Genomic DNA, 19,331 nt, shown 5'->3' with positions numbered 1-19,331 from the left:
ATGTGTCTTATCGAAACCAAATCCGTTTCAGGACATTTGAAGTCGATCTAGCAATGCCCGTCTGACTTCCTGGCTGGTGCGCACGATAACTCTCGAAGGAAGCATCAGATTTGGTCCGAACTTGGTACATCAAACATAGATCGAGTTCGGAGATGTGCAATATATAGGGCGAGATGAAAAGTCTACAAACAAATTCAGACTGATGTCATTTCTAAGCCACTCGTCTGACAGCTATTAAAATTATTCCAGTGACAGCTCATTATATTGTTTACAAGCGTAGAAAAGCTTTTTGGTGAGAATTTTCCAGAAAAGGTTATTCGTGATGGAATTTAAGCGTGATAGTGTGATTTCTGGAAAACTATGATTAGAGCGCTTCAGCATTTAAATTTGAATAAGTCCCCCAGAACTCAAGCGCCGGCCGTGGTGATGGTATGGGCCGCCATAACAGCCGATGTTCGCTATGCGCTCGTATTAGTCGGCATCATAATAAATGCCGAATATTATCGCGAAAATATTCTGGAGGGTGTATTAAAGCCATGGGCACGCAAACATTTTGGCCGCAGACCTTGGACATTCCAACAGGACTCAGCACCATCGCACTCAGCACGCGCCACCCAAGATTAGTTACAAAATGAGGTTCCTCGCTTCATTATCAGCGCACAATGACCACCAAAATCTCCGAATACCAATCCGTTGGACTATCGTGTCTGGAGTATTTTTAAAAGCAAGGTTGGCATTAAAAAATATCAAAGTTTCGATCACCTCAAACAAGCACTTCGCCGGGAATGGGCCATAATACCGCAGAGCAACATTCGGACAGCATGTGACGGTTTCATTGGTCGTTTGAAGGCCATAATTCTTGCTAAAGGTGACCAATTCGAACAAACCTAAACTTATCCTAAATTTTGATGCTATTTCATTCAATAAAATTTAAAAAAAATGTAAAAATATGGCACCCGGACCTCCTTCTGGTACCACCCCACAACGGGTCAAAATTTTGAATAACTGTGAAGGTCGTAAAACGCGAAATGAGCATTCGATCACAAGAAGCGAACTGATCATAAGAAGCCAAAATTTCGAATAACCTAAACTGTCATACAATGCGAAATAAGCATTCAATTCATTGTAAGCTTCTCACATTTTAATATTTCCATTAACACAAGATCTGGTTTGAAGATGGATAATATCGGGTTGGTCCTTGAGGTACCTTCCCCACAAAGTGTCCAAATTTTGAATAAGTATACCTTTCATATATCTCTCAACCAGAGATCTGAAGAATATTGATTTCTGATATTAAATTTATCGGCGAACTCTTCCAGGTACCTCCCTCACAAGGGGCCAACAATTTGAATAATTATAACCCTTATAACATGTGGAACAATTCAGCGAATTTCATCAAACTTCGAGTATTAATATTTATTTTAACCAGATATATAATTAATATTTTCCTTCCGGTTATACTTTTGGCTATCAATTATTCCAATAGAATTGTAAATAAGTGTTCGATTTTCTTTAAAGTTTTTGTTGGCACCATTATAACAAAGGCCCAATCTTAAAACTCGGAGATGTTTTAAAACTCTTGAGTTGTGCTACTAATCGATGTAGCTTCATTCTTCACTCTACATTTTATTGAATCGAAAACTGTATTGTTTCCATAGTTCTATCATCTATGAAGCCGTCATTTCGCCAGTGGATGTATGTATGATATGATTTTCCTAAAAGTTACCAAATATTGAAAATGTGTTTTTAAAAAAGGCGTATTATTAATTTTCCTTTTTTATAATTGTGGTGGTATATAGTGTCAAAAGTTTTTATTCTCATATTTTATTTGAAATCGTATATAATTTATGTTCATGTATTTGACCTTATTCGCTGATGATTATGCCTTCTCTTGAGAACAAAAACGTATACTTTAAAAAATTATATCTATTTGAAAGTTATCGAAAATTGTTTGCTTATACTGAAGTATGATCCCTCTTTTGAATTATTCCAATCCATGAATTTTTCCCGTGTGATACCTTTTCGGTTGTTTCTTTTAAGCATCTTTGTTACAAAGTTGTTGCCACGAAAGCTGTGGAAAAAGTAAATAATATTTAAAATGTACCCCAGTTACGTAAAATAAATTCCATTCGAATAATCTGCAAGGATCACGAAGAATTAATTTGTTTGCATTTTCCCCATTTTCCTTGCACACACACTCACAAACACTCACCCAACCATTCACACATGCCAAGCTTGCTTTCGCTAACATAGTAGTCTAATTTAAGTACAACCTAATACCTGTCAGTAGGAAGCATTTTTAATACTCTTACTTCATACTTTTGATCACGGGATCAGCTTAACTTATTTTTCCTTCTTTTTGCTTTTTGGGTGCCAGCTAATAAAACAAATTTGTTAAAAGCCGTTTGGCCAGTACGAATTATTATGTCTGGGCATTTTGGCTCCTTTAATGTTTTTGAGCCAAGGAAGTCGAAATGTTAACAACGAATCAGTCTAAGGTGTCTGTAGATCGGCCGACAGACAAATTTCATGTTCGAGATATCGAATGTTTTGCCAACGAAGAGACACCGATAAATGTCTTTAATTAAAGGTGGATATCCTACATTGAAAGCGTAAAAGTAAACAGATGTATTTTTGGCGGTGACAGCGAGCACAGTTTTGCTTTCAATTTGTAATTATTTTAATTGGTTCATTACAAATGCAAATCCGAAAAAATTGTAATTATGCATATCTTCCGATATTATGTTTTACTTCTTTTGGACAATATTATGCTATTTCCACAAATCAATTTTTTAATTTTATTGAATGAAAGCAAAATATGTCGGAAATAGCTTCAAATTTTACAATAAGTTTAGATTTGTTCGAATTGGTCACCTTTGGCACGAATTATGGCCTTGAAACGTTCAATAAAATCATCACACGGTGCCCGAATATTGCCCTGCGGTATTTTGGTTCATTCCCGGCGAAGAGCTTGCTTGAGGTGATCGACACTTTGGTGTTTTTTAGTGCCAACCTTGCTTTCCAAAATGCTCCAGACACAATAGTTCAACGGATTGGTATTCGGAGATTTTGGTGGCCATTGTGCTCTGGAAATGAAACACGGAACTTCATTTTGTAACCATTCTTGGATGGCGCGTGCTCAGTGCGATGGTGCTACGTCCTGTTGGAATGTCCAAGGTCTGATGCCAAAATGTTTGCGTACCCGAGGTTTTAATACACCCTCCAGAATATTTTCGCGATAATATTCGGCATTTATTCTGATGCCACGGTTGATTAATACGAGTGGAGATCGACCATCGACTGTTATGGCTGCCCACACCATAACCATGGCCGGCGCTTATGTTCTGGTGGCCAACCGAAGGTGCACATTTTCAACTGACCTCTTTGGCAAGTAAACACGATCATTTTCTTTGTTTACAAACTGCTGGACAACGAAAGTTTTCTCATCGAAGAAAACCAAATTCGCAGTTCACCTCTTTCAGCCAAGCGAACCAACTCTTTAGCTCTTTTGAGTCTATTTTCTTTCTGTTGCGGTGTAAGTTCTTGCACATTTTGGAATTTCAATGGCTTTGCCCGAGCTCATTTTTCAATATTTGCCGAATGAAATATTCCGGTATGTTCAGCTCACAAGCCATTTTCAGGCAACTGCGACGCGGGTTTCGATCAAGTCCCTTCTTTACTTTTTGAACCATTTCTGCTGATGTTGCTGTTTTCTGGGGCTACGCTACCAGTATTACGGTAACGAGCGATGTTACGAGACACAAAATATTTATTCACATTTAAATGCTGGAGGGCTCTAACGATAGTCACTTGAGATTTTCCAGCCAAATATAAAGAAATCATGCTTGAATTCCATCACGAATAACTTTTTTTTCTGTACGCTTGAAAACAATATAATGAGCTGTCACTGGAATAATTTTAACAGCTATCGGACGAGTGGCTTAGACATGAAAGCAATCTGAAGTTGGTTGTAGTTTTTTCATCTCACCCTGTATATCGACTTCAAATGTCCTAAAATGGATTTCGTTAGGAGCCTTAAAGTCTCAAACCGTCAATTTGGTGGCATCATATACCTTAGAATATGGTTGAGGCCCTCACCTTTACATCGCACATGGTATACGAACCAAAAGTACATACGCATGAGTTTATCATAGGTTGTCGAAAACAAATAGATACATTCTTATTATTTGTCTCTTCATGATGTTTAAATACAAGATAAATGAATTTCTTTAAATATAATTTGAGCCTAAATACGAAGACACATACATATCTGGTAAAAAAAATACATTAATGTATTCGATAGTAACAAATTCCCACAAATTACCATGGGTATATGCCTTGTTGAACAATTATGCCACAAAAACACTGAACCTACCTTGTAAAAACACTAATGTGTGCGTACAATTTTGTAATCTGCATAAAATATTACATCATGCAGATATATTTAAAGTAAAAGTAAAAAAACAAGTTTCCACATTCACTTTTCCAGCTAATCAAAATAAACTTGAGTGGATTCTCAACTGGAGAAATGAAGTACAAATTCCTGAGCAATGAAATCATTCACAGCATTCTTAAGAATCGAGTTACTGCAGAAGATAAGTCGATGGACCCACGATAAAATGCTTTTGTAAAAAAATTACCCATAAACTATCTGTAAGATGCACAACATTTAAAAAATAGCATTTTTAAAAATGTAAAAAACGGGGGGTCCAGGACAACATTGCACATATTGAAATATTTCCAAATACAAATGCTAAACTGAAAAAAAAAACAACAGCCAAAGCTTAAAATATATTTATTGTTAAATGGAGGTCTTAAATTCCACTAATGGTGGCACAAAAGTAGTCACCCAACAGCGCCATCAAATTTTTGTTTTGCTTACCAAAATAAGAACAACAACAACAAATTAAGTAATAAAAGAAGTCTCCACAAATTAATAAAAAAAACTCCATCTGTAACAATGAGAATGTGTTTACGGTTTAGTGGTTGTGTTGGGAACATTAAAAACGAACAATCTTCAGCCCATGGAAGGAGGAATCTGAATTGGATGTTGATCTTTCGAGTCGTTGATGTGAGTGTGTCTGTGTGTCTGGCAGATTGGTGGGTGGAAGTTATGACTATTATTATTTGAAGATGTATAAACAACACATTGGCGGTCCTCCTCCCCTTTAACATGGTGGCAATTTGTTAAATACATCCGAAAGAAGTCTCGTTGCAATTAACAACTCACAATTATTCATCTTATCTTCGTCTGTGTCCCCCTTCCTTCCTTTTCATGACTATCTTTGAGGCCTGAATTGCTTCTATGAATTGTTAAACAAGTGTTTGCACCTGTAAGCTGAATGTGGCAGACAAAACCTCTGGTGTACAGTGTTCAAAATGGATTGAATGGGTTCTATTCCAAATGGAATTAATTTAAGCAGAAGCATAAAAGAAGGAACTTCTAATTCACCTCAATGGCACTCAGGTTTCTACGTTTACATTTTATCTTATCTTGATTTTTAAAAATTTTCAAAAAATCTCTACCTGTGAAGCACCTTTCTTCAAAGGTGTGTGAATGTTTTTTTTGTTTAAAACAATTTGAATATTTGCCAAAAGAAAATTTTTCAAAAGATATAAATATGTCTACAAAATTTATTTGCTTTAGACTCGTGCTGCACGCCATTCAAAATCATTTGCTTTTTAAAATGTATTCATTAAAACAAACATAAATCGTTTTTTTTTTTTCATTTTTCAAAATAAACATCAACACTTTGAATATCATTCCGATATCTGTTCACAAACATGACTGTGAGGTACTCAGTTAGTTATACGAAAATGTTGTTGCTTCTTTTCAAGATATGAAATAAAAATAGAATAATTGCTTTTTATTGTTGTTAGAACATTTATTTTATTTTTATTTCAAGGAGATCCACACATATAAATATATTTTACCACCTACGCAATTTCGTGAGGGGGTAAGTGACTAAATGTAGCAATTGGTCGAAAATGTATGCAACGTATTGGAAATATTGGTTTCAGAGATCTTCCATTTTCTGAAAGTGATGTTTTCTTATATTTTATTTTATTATTATTTCCTCAGGCATACGGCTAGAAAAACGACGATTTTAAATCCTAGGTCTCTTTGGACCAAATCCGTTTCAGGACATTTGTGGTTGATTTAGTGATGTCCGTCCGTCTAGCTTATAAAATGTGATGTAATAGCTTGATTGTCTTCAAATTTCACACTGCTGTCGTTTCTAAACCACTCGTCCGACAGCTGTTAAAATTATTCTAGTGAGAGTTCACTATATTGTTTACAAGCGTACATAATCATTTTGGTGAGAATTCGAATATTCGTGATGGAATTCAAGAGTGATAATGTGATTTCTTTATATTTGGCTGGAAAAACACAAGTGGCTATCGTTAGAGCATTCCGGCATTTAAATGTGAATAAATCTTTTGTGTCTCGTACCATCGCTCGTTATCGTGATACTGGCAGCGTAGCCTGACGTCAAGGAATTGGACGGAAGAAAACAGCAACATCAACAGAAATGGTTCGGAAAGTATTGAAGCGACTTGATCGAAACCCGCGTCGCAGTGGCCGAAAAATGGCTCGTAAGCTGAACATATCTCAATATTCCATTCAAAAACTGCAATAACTCAAAAGAGCTAAAGAGTAGCTTCGCTTGGCCGAAAGTGGTGAACTGCCGAATTTGGTTTTCTCCGATGAGAAAACATTCGTTGTCCAGCAGTTTGTAAACAAACAAATGATCGTGTTTACTTGCCAAAGAGGTCAGCTGAAAATGTGCACCTTCGGTTGCCCACCAGAACTCAAGCGCCGGCCATGGTGATGGTGTGGGCCGCCATAACATCCGATGGTCGATCTCCGCTCGTAGTAATCAACGGTGGCATCTGAATAAAAGCCGAATATTATCGCGAAAATATTCTGAAGGGTGTATTAAAGCCATGGGCACGCAAACATTTTGGCCGCAGGCCCTGGACATTCCAACAGGACTCAGCACCATCGCACTCAGCACGCGCCACCCAAGAATGGTTACAAAATGATGTTCTTCGCTTCATTTCCAGCGCACAATGGAGATCAAAATCTCCGGATACCAGTCCGTTGGACTATTGTATATGGAGTATTTTGGAAAGTAAGGTTGGCATTAAAAAATACCAAAGTGTCGATCACCTCAAGCAAGCGCTTTGCCGGGAATGGGCTAAAATACCGCAGAGCAATTTAGGTCATAATTCGTGCAAAATGTGACCAATTCGAACAAATCTAAACTTATTTTAAAATTTGATGCTATTTCCGACATTTATTGCTTTCATTCAATAAAATTTAACAAAATAATTAAAAATTATGGCCTTTGACTTTGTTGCAGTTTTTTATCACACCCTGTATAATTGTATAATCAAAGTAATTTTCTTCGAATGTTTTCATAAATATAAAGGTCCTGTCCATCTTTACAATATTCGAGTTAACATTTCGTACATAACACATACAATATTACTGGCAAAAATCCAGGGAATACAACTTTTTTAAGTGGCGAATTCAAGTTCTCCTCACAATATATCCTTTTTACCATAATCCTCAAATGCCCTTCCTTGGCTTGATTTGGAAACAATGTGGGAATTCCTATGTTATTGCTCATCGTGCATTTTTTGTGGATAATTTTACAATATATAGTACAACTTAGTTGCCTCCTTCCTATCCCTTTAGAACTTTTGAAATGAAAACGAAAAATGTTCTCCAATTCACTGTCTCATAACAGAGGATACAAATCTATGTCTGCACGGAAAACACATTCCATTTTTGTCTACGATTTGTTGTCGTTGCTTTTGTTGTACGTGTGACTGTGTGTGTGTGTGGTACAAAAAACCCCAGTAGCAGGCGGGCTAAATATAATGTACTACAGCAATTTCAAATTGTTTTTCTTTTATATTATGTTTTTGTTTGCCTGCTTCTAGTCTGCATGTCCGCTCGCACGGTCGGACTGTCGGTCATGTCTGGCGGTCTGCCTACCAGCCTTCCTAGCTGGCTGGCTGGCTATTTTTTTAATATTAACTGTCATCGCTTACAATGTTTCGTCGTAAAGAAGGTGAATATATTTACGGGCGACAGCCAACTATGATTCATAAAGTCCAACCGAAATGCCAATGATTAAATTAAAATGTCGGAATACGGATGAAATAGTGTGGGGATACATGCATCTATTTCCATCTGACAGAGTGTGACAAAAGTTAATGGATAACAATGAGTGTGTGAGTGCGTCCAACATAAGAGAGATGATCTTGTTTGAGCGCGAATACATCATCTCATTCATTCCGAAAATTTTTGAAATTTATTCGAATTTCTGACGAACATATATTTTAGCGACGAATTTATCGATTCAATTCCCTCATTAAGGATTTATGTCACTGTGGGGTCATGGCCTGGGAGATGTATAATTATAAGTGGAGGTAATAGTATTCGGCTAGTGGATCAAAATCCCTAAGGATTTCGGGTTCCCAATAATACTTTAACCATACTCAAAGGGTCTCAAATATGTTGCTCAATTCCTCGCAAAATTTAAGATAATTATATCCTCAGTCATGTGGCTACAGAGGGTATATATCATTTGATAGGGCCAAAACGTGCCTCATCGAAATAACGGTTCTAGGCTTAGGTCTCTTTGGACAAAAAGCGTTACAGAACACTTGGAGTCGATCTAGCAATGTCCGTCGAAGGCAGAATCCGATTTGTTCCAATCTTGGTACATCGTAATATAATTATGAGATCGAGTTCGGAGATGAACAATATCGGTCTACTACTTCTGAACCTCCCCACTAAAAGTCGATATTTTCAAAATAAACACTTTACTGCACACAAAGAGAAAGGATAATCCGATTTTGTTCGGACTTTGCGAATCCTAATATTTACATGATAGCTATGTCAGGTATGAAAATTCACAGTATCGGTCAACTCCAACAAGTACCTCCTTCCCCCATTTTGAATAAGTTTAACTCTTATAAAATGTGCTGCATGAGTCCGATTGTCTTCAAATTACACACATTCCAATATTTTTATTAGCCCAAGGTCCGGTGTATATCGGTCTATTCCCTCTGGTAACCCCCCCCCCCCCCACAACGGGTCAAAATTTTGAATATCCATTAGGCTCATAAAACACGAAATTAACATCCGATTGATTCCATGGCTTGGTACATCTTAACATTTATATCAACGCAAGATCTGTTATAAAGGTGGGAGATATCGGACCATTCCTTGTGGTACCTCCCCCACAAAGGGTCAAACGATTATAAAATCCGAAATAAACATGCGGTTATCTTCATATTTCACACATCCCATTATTTTTGCTAATATAAGGTCAGCTGTGAAGATGGGATATATAGGTTTACACCTTCTGGTATCTCCCACACAAAGGGCCAAAATTTTGAATAACCCTGGAGCTCATAAAACTTCACTTTATCTATTGTCTGGAAAATATACGTGAGAAATTTGAAGAATTTAGCTCTGAAGGAAGGATATTAGCTAAAAACAAATAAATTTCTAGTACCTTTTTGTTGGTCCAGAAAACAGGTCTTATCGCCTACTAGTTAAAGGACCTGTTTGTAAAAATTGTTTTACTTTAAAATGCAATCTCAAGAAATTTTTACTAAATAAAATTTTAAATTTGCAACATGATTTATGGTTCACCCTGTAACTGAAAAGCGAAATAGTAAAATAGAAGAAAAAAGAAACACATCAATGCATATTGGCAGGTACTTACATCTAGTTTGGAACGGGTTATTCGGGCATAGGAGCGATCACTTAAATTGTTATCGGTGTCATCTGCGAAGCCGTCAATATCATCTTCCTCCTCATTGTCATCATCGGCATCTTCGTCGTCGCTGTCGTTGTACTCCTCATAGTAATCAGCATCTTCCTGCGGTGTTCGTGTGTGTCGCCCTTGCAAATCATCGTCGTCGTCATAGTCTCGTTTCATTGTCAAATCTTTCGTCTGAGGCTGAAGATGCTTTGTTGGGTGATGGTTCTGGTTCTGGTGCTCCTGATGATGCTGTTGTTGTGGTTTCTGGTAATTGTCTCGCTCCAATGATACGGTTTTATGAGAGCTAAATTTAGACCGTTCCGCAGGACTTGCATCTTCGGCCGCCTTAGAAGACAGCCGTCTTTGATGGCCGCCACCGTCGCCATTTCCATGGCCGGCTGGGTGATTGTGTTTTTGCGTTGTAGCTGATAAGAAATATGACGGCAGTGGTGGTAAAGGTGTTGGTCCTAATCTCTGGGTCGGCGATGAGGCGGCTGACGATGATTGCTGGGGATGTGGATGATGTGGCTGCCCTCGTTGATGATGGGTGTGGTGGTGGTGTTGTTGTTGTTGCTGCTGCGGTTGTTCCAATATGGAATTTGAGAAGGATGACTTGGAGGATGTTGAAGCCGCCGATGTTGGCGATGATAAACTGGACGAGGTTAAAATTAAATGTTGTCCATTACGACTTTGATTTTTGTCCTGTTGCTCCGACGAGTGATGCCGATGGTTGTAGTGTTGGTGGCGGTGATGTCTGGCGGGTTTCGTGGTGCTGGAGCTCCACGAATTGATGCCTTTGAAAAGAAGAAGCTCTTCGTCCTCTCTGTTGGTGATCGCATTATCATCCATCAGGGACAGAGGTGTGTTTGTGGTGGCTTCTCCTTCCTCATCTTCTATTCTAGGTGTGGTATGGTGATAATGGCTGAGCTGTTGCTGCCGTGGATAATGATGACGGTGATGATGACGATGATGATGGCCGGGATGACTGTGATTACTTTGTTGTTCTAGAAGTAGTCCGTGTGTGGGGCGAGGCGTCTGCATTGGGGTTAGACACCACACCAGGATCACAAGCGTGTGAAAGTCAAACATTTTCCTAAGGTGGGGTTGCAGTTTCATATTGTCCGTATTTTTTGGAAGTGTCTGTTGCTGTTGTTGGGTATTGTATTTCCTTTCGGTTTGGATATGTGTTAATTGGTTGTTGTTGTGGTATTTATTTATTTTTTGTTTTACTTTTTTTCTCTTTCCTATGTTGAATAGAGTTTTCTCTGTTGTTTTTTATCGTTTAATATTATTTTCACTTTTTTCACACCTTCACTGGATTTTTTCATTCTTTTCATTCTCACTTTGTTTTCTTGTTAAATCGTAATCTTAAAGATCTTTTCTGTGTGCTGAAAATATAGAATTATGTTTTGGAAAATTCTTAGAAATTCTGCACGCTTATATTTTTTGTTGTTGGTTTGTGGAAGCTCTTTAGGCTCGCATTCTTGCTTTTTCTTCACAAATAATTATTAATATACTTTTTATTATTTTCTTGAAAGCAGATGAAGTGATTCGCACGAAAAAGTGGTGGCGGTGTTGAGTGTTTTATGGCAATTAGCAGTGGCGTTTTTGTTACGTTTTCGCAATGGGATACCAAATGAAAGTGTTATGTGGGTCATGGAATTGGAGAGGGAGAAATTTAACTTCCGGTTGAAAATAAGTGATTACAGATTGATTTTTTAATTGCCCCTTCGTGAAATGTAAAATTACCACGTCACTGCTACCGTTCCTCGATAATATTCTTGTCAATTGAGTTTTAATAATGTCAATTAAACGTTAAATTTATGTTCGAGTAGAAGTGCTTGTATTTTTGTTTTTCTTTTTTTATTTTCGTTTGCCTTAATCGCATTTTTAAATGCGTCCATTTATTAATTACATGGACGTGGTAATGACGTCGTATTTTGCCCGAAAAGTGACTCCGTAACAAGAGACAACATTAGACCACTGCAGTCGGCAGTGACATGGAATATGCAATTGGGACAGTGGGGAAACCATGATATTGTTGTGACACTCTGAATATTTCAAAATTTTCTGTAAAACATATTTTTTTCTTTACTTAAAATTTGATTCTCATACCATTTTTCAAGTTTGTTCTCTAATTAATAAAACTTTTATAAAAAATAAATAGCCACCTCGTTTTATCTCTGCAAGAATATTATAAGAGATATGGCGAAATTTGGGTCATATTTGTACACATTATAATTAATAAATCCTAAACTAGTTGGATTTTCTAATTCCTAACATCAATTTAAACTGCATAGAAAATATAATCCAGCAGAATCATGCCACAAACAAGGCACCCTTCGAAACTCTTTATTGGAAAATATCTTATTGAAATGTCTTATAATAAGCTAAAAAGTAACAGTCGTTTTTGCCGACAGATGTATACCCTCAGCCAATATTCGATTATTTAAAAATATTTGACTTTGTATTATTCAAATTGTTGACCCTCTAAATAAATATGATACAAATATTTCGACGTGCCAGGTTTGGACTACATTGGTTACTTCCTTCATTTTATATGAGATATATTACAATTTTTAGAAAATGTTCAAATGTGCGTGATGCACCAGGTATAGCCGACCAAGGTATTCTATTTTCATACTTAATCTTATACAGGTTAAAATATTGGTATGGGCAAAAATAGAAGAAAATCGATCATTTATACCCAATTTTATGCGAAATCATAAATTCCGTATCAACTCAGGTTTCTGGTTGAGAGATATGTATTTAGGTATAGAAAGTTGTTAAGAATCGCTGAGTTGTTTTGCAAGTTACGACAGATAAAAGTATTGATAATTATGACCCTTTGTGGGTGAGGTACCAGAAGGGGTTATCTTCACAACAGCTCTTGTGTTAGTAAAACTGTTTGTATGGGTGAAATTTCAAGAGATTGAATGCTTATTTCGGATATTATTGTCGGTTTGGTTATTCAAAACTTTGACCTTTTGGGGGGAGAGGTACCAGAAGGAATGGTCCGATCTCTACCATCTTTATAAAAGATTTTTTATAGATAGAAATTTTAATATGTGCCAAGTCTGAATGGAATCGGATGTTAATTTCGCGTTCTATGGGTTTCATGAATACCGATATGCCCATCTCCGAACTCGATCTAAGTTTGATAATAATATTATCATGTACCAAGTTTGGACCAAATCGATACTCCCGAACCAGCCAGCCAGATAGACGGATGTCCTGAAACGGATTTGATTCAAAGAGACCTATGGTCTAAAATCGTTATTTCGATGAGGCACGTTTTGGTCGTATCAAATGATATATTTCCTCTGTAGCCATATGACTGAGGGTATAAAAAGTATGTGTATATAAGACATTTTCAGACATATCTTTGAAATTTGTCTGAGACTTGTAAGGACTCATGCTAAGTAGTATTCATTTCGGAAACTTTGGATTTTGTTTTACTTTGTTTATAAAACGTTATTAACATTCTCGTTGAACAGTCTAAAAGTTCTATAATGATAAGTTAAAATAACCTCAGTTCGTTTTCAGACAGATATATGACCTCATAACTTGACCATTTATTTATATATACATAAAGATTGGACCTATATATCCTATCTTTACACTACACTACTACTATCTATCACTACTATCTTTACACTCTGAAAAAAAGGGAAGAGTATTTTAAGGGAGTTTAACTTATTTAAAATGTTGACCTTTTCTGAGCAATGTATTTTCAATTTTATAGGAGTTATGATTATTCAAAGTTTAACACCTATGTGGGGGTGGTACTTCGTGAAGAATATTTTGATATAAACATTGGTTGAACAAATCAACTTAAAAATCGAATTACAAACTGTCCGGTTAGAAAGTATAAGTAGGGTTTCAGACAGATGTGCATACGTTACTTTTGAAATTTTGAGACATTGTTGTTTTTAAGATTTTTTTGTATATTATTTCTGTCATTTCGGATATATGCTCTCTTAAATTCCCAAATATTCACACAAAGGGCGCTTTTAAGAGCATTTTTAATATGAATCACTCTGTTATCGGACAGCTTGTTTGACAGTTTAATGCGACGTCTCTACTCAGTATTGTTTGGCGAATCATAATGACGAGGTTAATTCCAGAACAACACTTCCAAATTGTGGACATTTATTTTCAAAAACAATGTATACAGCCATTAGGGTATTCGATTTTGGTATTGCATTCCAATTGGTTTTGGTAATATCGTTGCATTGCCAACAACGCCTACAAGGGTAACGACAACGGTTTGCCTAAATCTAAGACCTTTTCGAGAACCTGGTACTTTTGCAAGAATTTTGTAATTTTTACAAAATTGTTATTTATAAATATTTTGAAAGGTTTTTTTTTTAGTACGGGAACGCACATACATTGTTTATTCTGTTTATGTATTTATCATAAGATCCGATGTTACAATGGTCTATATTAGTTTACAGAAGAAAGAAATATATCACATGTAATGGCAACGGGGACCTCAATTCGGTCCCAAATTTGCACTATTATTGTTCAACTAGGATTCAAGGCGAAGATGAACTCTATCGGTATGATGGCGGCACCTATTGACCCACTGTTATTACCATACTATTGAACTACAAACCATTTGCTGTAGACACACTCTGGCCACCACTCTCACGTTAACGATTCGCACAATTCAGATGTCTTCGAGAGATTTTTGTTCACATGGAAATTTAACGCATTTCGTGAATAGTTACGCACTTTTGTCCACCAAATGCAACGGCGAGAAACAAAAATGTCACTGCGGCTATGGTAACACGTCACGACACAACATCTACGATTGAATGCATAGACGGCAGCGACAACAGACGGACGGACGGACAGACAGACAGACCGACAGACATCGATGGCTACGACGACGACGACCCAATTAAAAATTTATAAATTTGCATGTTACACTTGAAATTTTTTCTGTTGTTGTTGTTGCATTTGTTTAGCAGTAACTGATTTTGTTGTTGTTGTTTTTTTTTTGTTTCATTAATCTTTGAATGGTAGCTACTTTTGTTTTTGTAATTATTGCTGTTGTAATTTCACGAATTAACAATAACAACAAACAGCATCAAGCGATAGCTGCCGCCGCTGCTGCTGCTGCTGCCGCCACTAGATGACAGGTGGATCTAATGAATTGCTCAAGTCGAAAGAAGCTTTCTTGTTCTCTGACGGACTGACTGGTTGGCTGGCTGCTCGTTTGCTTGTTTGGCGCGATCGTCGTTTATTTGTTCAACTTTGCTTCCATGATCAGCCGAGCAGCGATGAATTTATTGACTTTTACGTTTTGTGGTGGCAAAAGTGATTTCGGAATTATCTGTAGACAAACAAGAGTTGCGAGCAAACAGACAAGACCCAAAGAGCAGAAAACCCAAATTAATGCACTTTTTGTTTAATTATGTTGTTTTTGTTGTGGTTGTTCGAAGTGATGTTGGAATCGATTTTGGTATTTCATTTCACACTGGGTTTTGGGAATATCGTTGCCTGGCCAACAACGCCTACTACAAGGGTATCGACAATGATTTTCCTAAGCTTTGTTGTTGTAGAAATTAAAAGAATTCACCGCCTTTGCAATGTTGTATTGCACATTATCACTGTTTGTTGTGATGCTGTTGTGTTTTTAATTTACTTTTGTTTTTTGTTTTGTCAAATTGATGATCACGTTTTCAAAATTAATTGCTGCCCATAATCTAGCCGACTCATAGATTGATGTTGGCTGTGGGGGTGTTCGGAGACATTCACAGTTGTTTTACTCAAATTTCTAAAAACATAAAATTTCAGACTTGCTCTTAGCAATGCCTCACAGGTTTACTGACCGATAGATCGACCGACCGACGACCGACTGCAAAGGCGAACGCTTGCAAATGTTATCACTATCAGGTTTATACGACGAATTAATGTTACGAAGTGTTGGTGGTCCTCATCCGGAGGTGTTGTAAAAAAATTATGGCACTTCACTGCCTGGATTATTTTATGATCCTTCTTCATGGAAGTCTATAAAAGATGCATCGAACCGATGGATGTGAATCAACCGCTAAAAAACTTAATGCAAATCTTTACACTCCACAATTTCACACATTTTCGTATTTTTGCTCGTTCAATATTATTGTTGTTCTTCTGAGGTTTTGTTCAAAATCCCCGTTGGTTTGAATTTATATTATAAGTTTGCGTATTTCTTTTCAGTATTTCGCTCTTCGGGGGCGAGCAAACATTTATTTTCTGATAATTTATTGAATTATTAATTTCTCGGTGTCGGTTAACAGAGCGCTGTGGTGTTGTGCACTCGTCCGCAGTTCTCGCGTTTCTGTTCAAAAATGCCACACGATTCAAAGCAACCGCACGATCAACGCCGATCCAGACAATGATGATTTCATTCATTATCGCCTTCAACTTCATGATGAACAGTAACGTCATTATCGTGACGAAGGAGGCACTTTGTGTTTGTTTTGCAGCTGATTTTCGGGCTCTCTGTTTATGTAGTAAACAGAGCGCCGCAAAAAGAGCTCCAATCTCTCAACCAGCAACCATTCATCGGTCTCTGTGTTCTGCTCTCGTGGTGGGGAGTCACTCAACCGGCTTTTTTCATGAATTTCTCAATGAATGAATTTTGAGAAAAATCGTAGCGAGAATCAAATGGGAGCAAGTAAAAAAGCCGGTATCATTTGGAGTTGAGTTAATGTTTCCACTCAAGCAGTCAGCAAGTTCTCTTTTGAGTCTATTTGGATGATATTTGATCGCCAAGTACACAGGCGTACATGGTTTTTGATGGAATCTCCAGTATGTTTGTTTGTGTTTTATTCTCCAGGTCAAAACAATTTTAGTAAAATGTAAGTTTTCAGAAATTATCTAATTGTAGACTCGATATTTGTAAACAAATACCAATTAAAATGATGTAAACTTGTGACCTCTTACTCGCAAGTATTCCCAATGACTAAGTTAATTTTCAGACCAGCTTCCTTGCCAAGCACTCTCCTTGCTGAGCACTCTCCCAGCCAATATGACCTGTTCAGGTAATCGCCAGAATTTATTTCTTTGCGTAAGTTGCGATTATTATTTGCAACAGTTTGCAGCAATGTTGTGAGCGGCGGATAGCCGTCAAGGAAAATAAAATGCGTGGGCTGTTTGTAACAATTTGTTTTACCAGTTTTTACATAACAACTAACTCTTCGCTCTAATCGACATGCTATAAATAAATTATGAAATAATTAGTAAAACAAGCTTAACGCCCACCCACGTCACACGACTTCGGCGAATTATTAGTCCTCAGAATCAAAGGGATTTTTTGGGGAATATAAAGATAATTTGAAGATACATATCTATTAAATTAAATGTTAAAGAGGTATTACTCATCTTATCCCACAGCTCCGATATTTCAATGTTTGGTATTTTGCGAAGAAAAAATCATTGGATTTTTGGACAACATATTGTTCATTTACTCGAAAAGTGGCATAGCTGAAAAAAAGGGTTTTTTGACTTGACCATTTCTATTTTTTTTTCTACGAAAATTATTTTATATTTTTATGAAATTTTCATATTCATATCTGTAGGACTCGATTAGTTAAAATTATACCTATATTTTAAAAATAAAATAAATATCATCAGTCGGTTTTGCAGATAGATGTATACCCTCAGCAAATGTCCGATTATTTACATATGTCTTTATTTCTGTTATAATTATTCAAATTGTTGACCCTCTATGGACTGTGTTCCGAAGGAATGGGCCAATATTGTCAATTTCGTATCGGAACTAAATAAATATGATATAAATATTGTGTCGTGCCAGGTTTGTACAATATACTTCCTTCACTTTATATGAGATATGTGACAATTTTTAGAAATATAATATTAGAAATATTGGTATGGTCAAAATTACAAGAAAATCAAACATTTATGAAAATCATAAACTCCATATTCACCTCGGGCTTCTGGTTGCGAGAAATATTTAGAACTTGCTATGTAAAGAATCGCTGATTTGTTTCGCAAGTTATGACCGATAAAAGTATTGACAATTGTGATGCTTTGTGGGTGAGGTACCAGAAGGGGTTCGCAGGTATATATCACCCTCAAAAGAGATTTTGTGATAGCAAACACGTTTGTTTGTGTGAAATTTGAAAAGAGTTGGATGCTTATTTCGGTTTCTTGGAGCGTTTTGTTTTCCAAAATCTTGAACCCTATGTGGGGTAAGTACCAGAAGAAATTATCTGATCTCTACCATCTTTATAACAGATCTTGTGTTGATGAAATATTGAGATGTACTAAGGCTGATTGGAATTGGATATTAATTTTGCTTTTTATTAGCTTCATGGATAATCAAAATGTTGACCCTTTGTGGAGGAGTTACCAGAAGAGGTGTACCGATATATTCCCTCATAGCATCAGACTTTGGGTTAATAAAAAATATTGAGATTTGTGTACTTAATGAAATCGGTCGATATTTCCCATATTCGCACCTGACATAGTGCTAATGCAAATATAAGGATTTGAAAAGTTGCAGCAAAATCGGATTATATTTTCTAATTATGTGCTATATTATATATATATATCCAGGATTGGACCGATATTGGCCATTTCTGAACTCGATCAAAGATTACGATGTTCCTAGTTTGGACCAAATCCGATACTCCCTTCGAGAGTTATCTAGCGCACCAGCCAGCACACAGGCAGACGGACGGACGACCAACGCTAGATCGACTCCAAATGTTCTGAAACGCATTTGGTCCAAAGAGACCTAATTCCAGTAACCCCAATACCAAAACTTCAAAATTCCAGTTCTATTGATTTACCCAAACAAAGTTGTACCAAATTTAGCACCACTTAGTACAATTCTTACACTTGGCACACATTTTCAAAAACGTCTCCCTACTTCTCAAAACTAAACAAATTTCAAGATAACACCTCACATAATCAAAAATGGTACTAAATGTAGCCAATTTCAGTACTTTTGGTGCACTTGAAGTACTTTTTAGTACATATCCAAAACCATACCTTACGAAAAGTGACCCTGATACCAAAGTTCAGATTTTTATTACTATCTCGTCATCACATACTATTTAACCTTCTTATTTTACCTTTTTTCTCGGAAAAGTTTTCGATACTGTCGATGCTGTTGGGTAATGTAAATCGTTTGTAGAGAAAGACAGGCATTGGTACTTAACTACAAAATGTGGCTTAAATCGTCAAAATACCGACTATCCGAAAACGTGGACCTATATACACCATGCTCTGTCACCGGAACTAGAACCCATTACGAACGAATGCCAATTTTTAGACAAATTCGTGGAAAAACGTGGCTAAAACTATCAAAATACTGAATATCGGGAGATACCTTTACATGAGGGCTTAACCAAAATGTGACCCATGTATCTCATTTTCAATACCAATCGTCCTAGACGCAATAAACACACTTGTACCAAATTTCAAAGCTCTACCTCAAATAATGTGGGCTGGTTCAAATGACACACATGCAGACATATATCGTTAAATCGACTTAGAATTTTTTGCTGATCATGAATGGGG

General features: G+C 36.7%; 1 protein-coding gene across 3 annotated transcripts in view; it reads right to left on the bottom strand.

Annotated features, from left to right (window-relative positions):
- LOC101890368 (sarcoplasmic reticulum histidine-rich calcium-binding protein) overlaps window positions 1–16,102 on the bottom strand; it is a 73,526-nt gene extending 57,424 nt beyond the window's left edge. The window contains exons 1-2 of one of the 3 annotated variants that reach the window (XM_059121306.1): window positions 15,632–16,102; window positions 9,753–11,179 (exon numbers count right to left, since the gene is read on the bottom strand). In XM_059121306.1, the coding sequence (XP_058977289.1) occupies window positions 9,753–10,907 (1,155 nt within the window). In that variant the 5' untranslated portion in view covers window positions 10,908–11,179; window positions 15,632–16,102. Of the gene's footprint in view, window positions 1–9,752; window positions 11,180–14,528; window positions 15,610–15,631 lie in introns of those variants that run through there. The other 2 variants (XM_059121308.1, XM_059121307.1) reach the window with 2 other exon arrangements.
- Window positions 16,103–19,331: the final 3,229 nt, after the last annotated feature.

Source organism: Musca domestica, unplaced genomic scaffold (genome assembly GCF_030504385.1).
Source record: "Musca domestica strain aabys unplaced genomic scaffold, Musca_domestica.polishedcontigs.V.1.1 19, whole genome shotgun sequence".
In the NCBI taxonomy this organism is placed as follows: domain Eukaryota; kingdom Metazoa; phylum Arthropoda; class Insecta; order Diptera; family Muscidae; genus Musca; species Musca domestica.
Note: the sequence above shows the minus strand (reverse complement) of the source record. Positions and strands in the feature narration are given on the sequence as shown.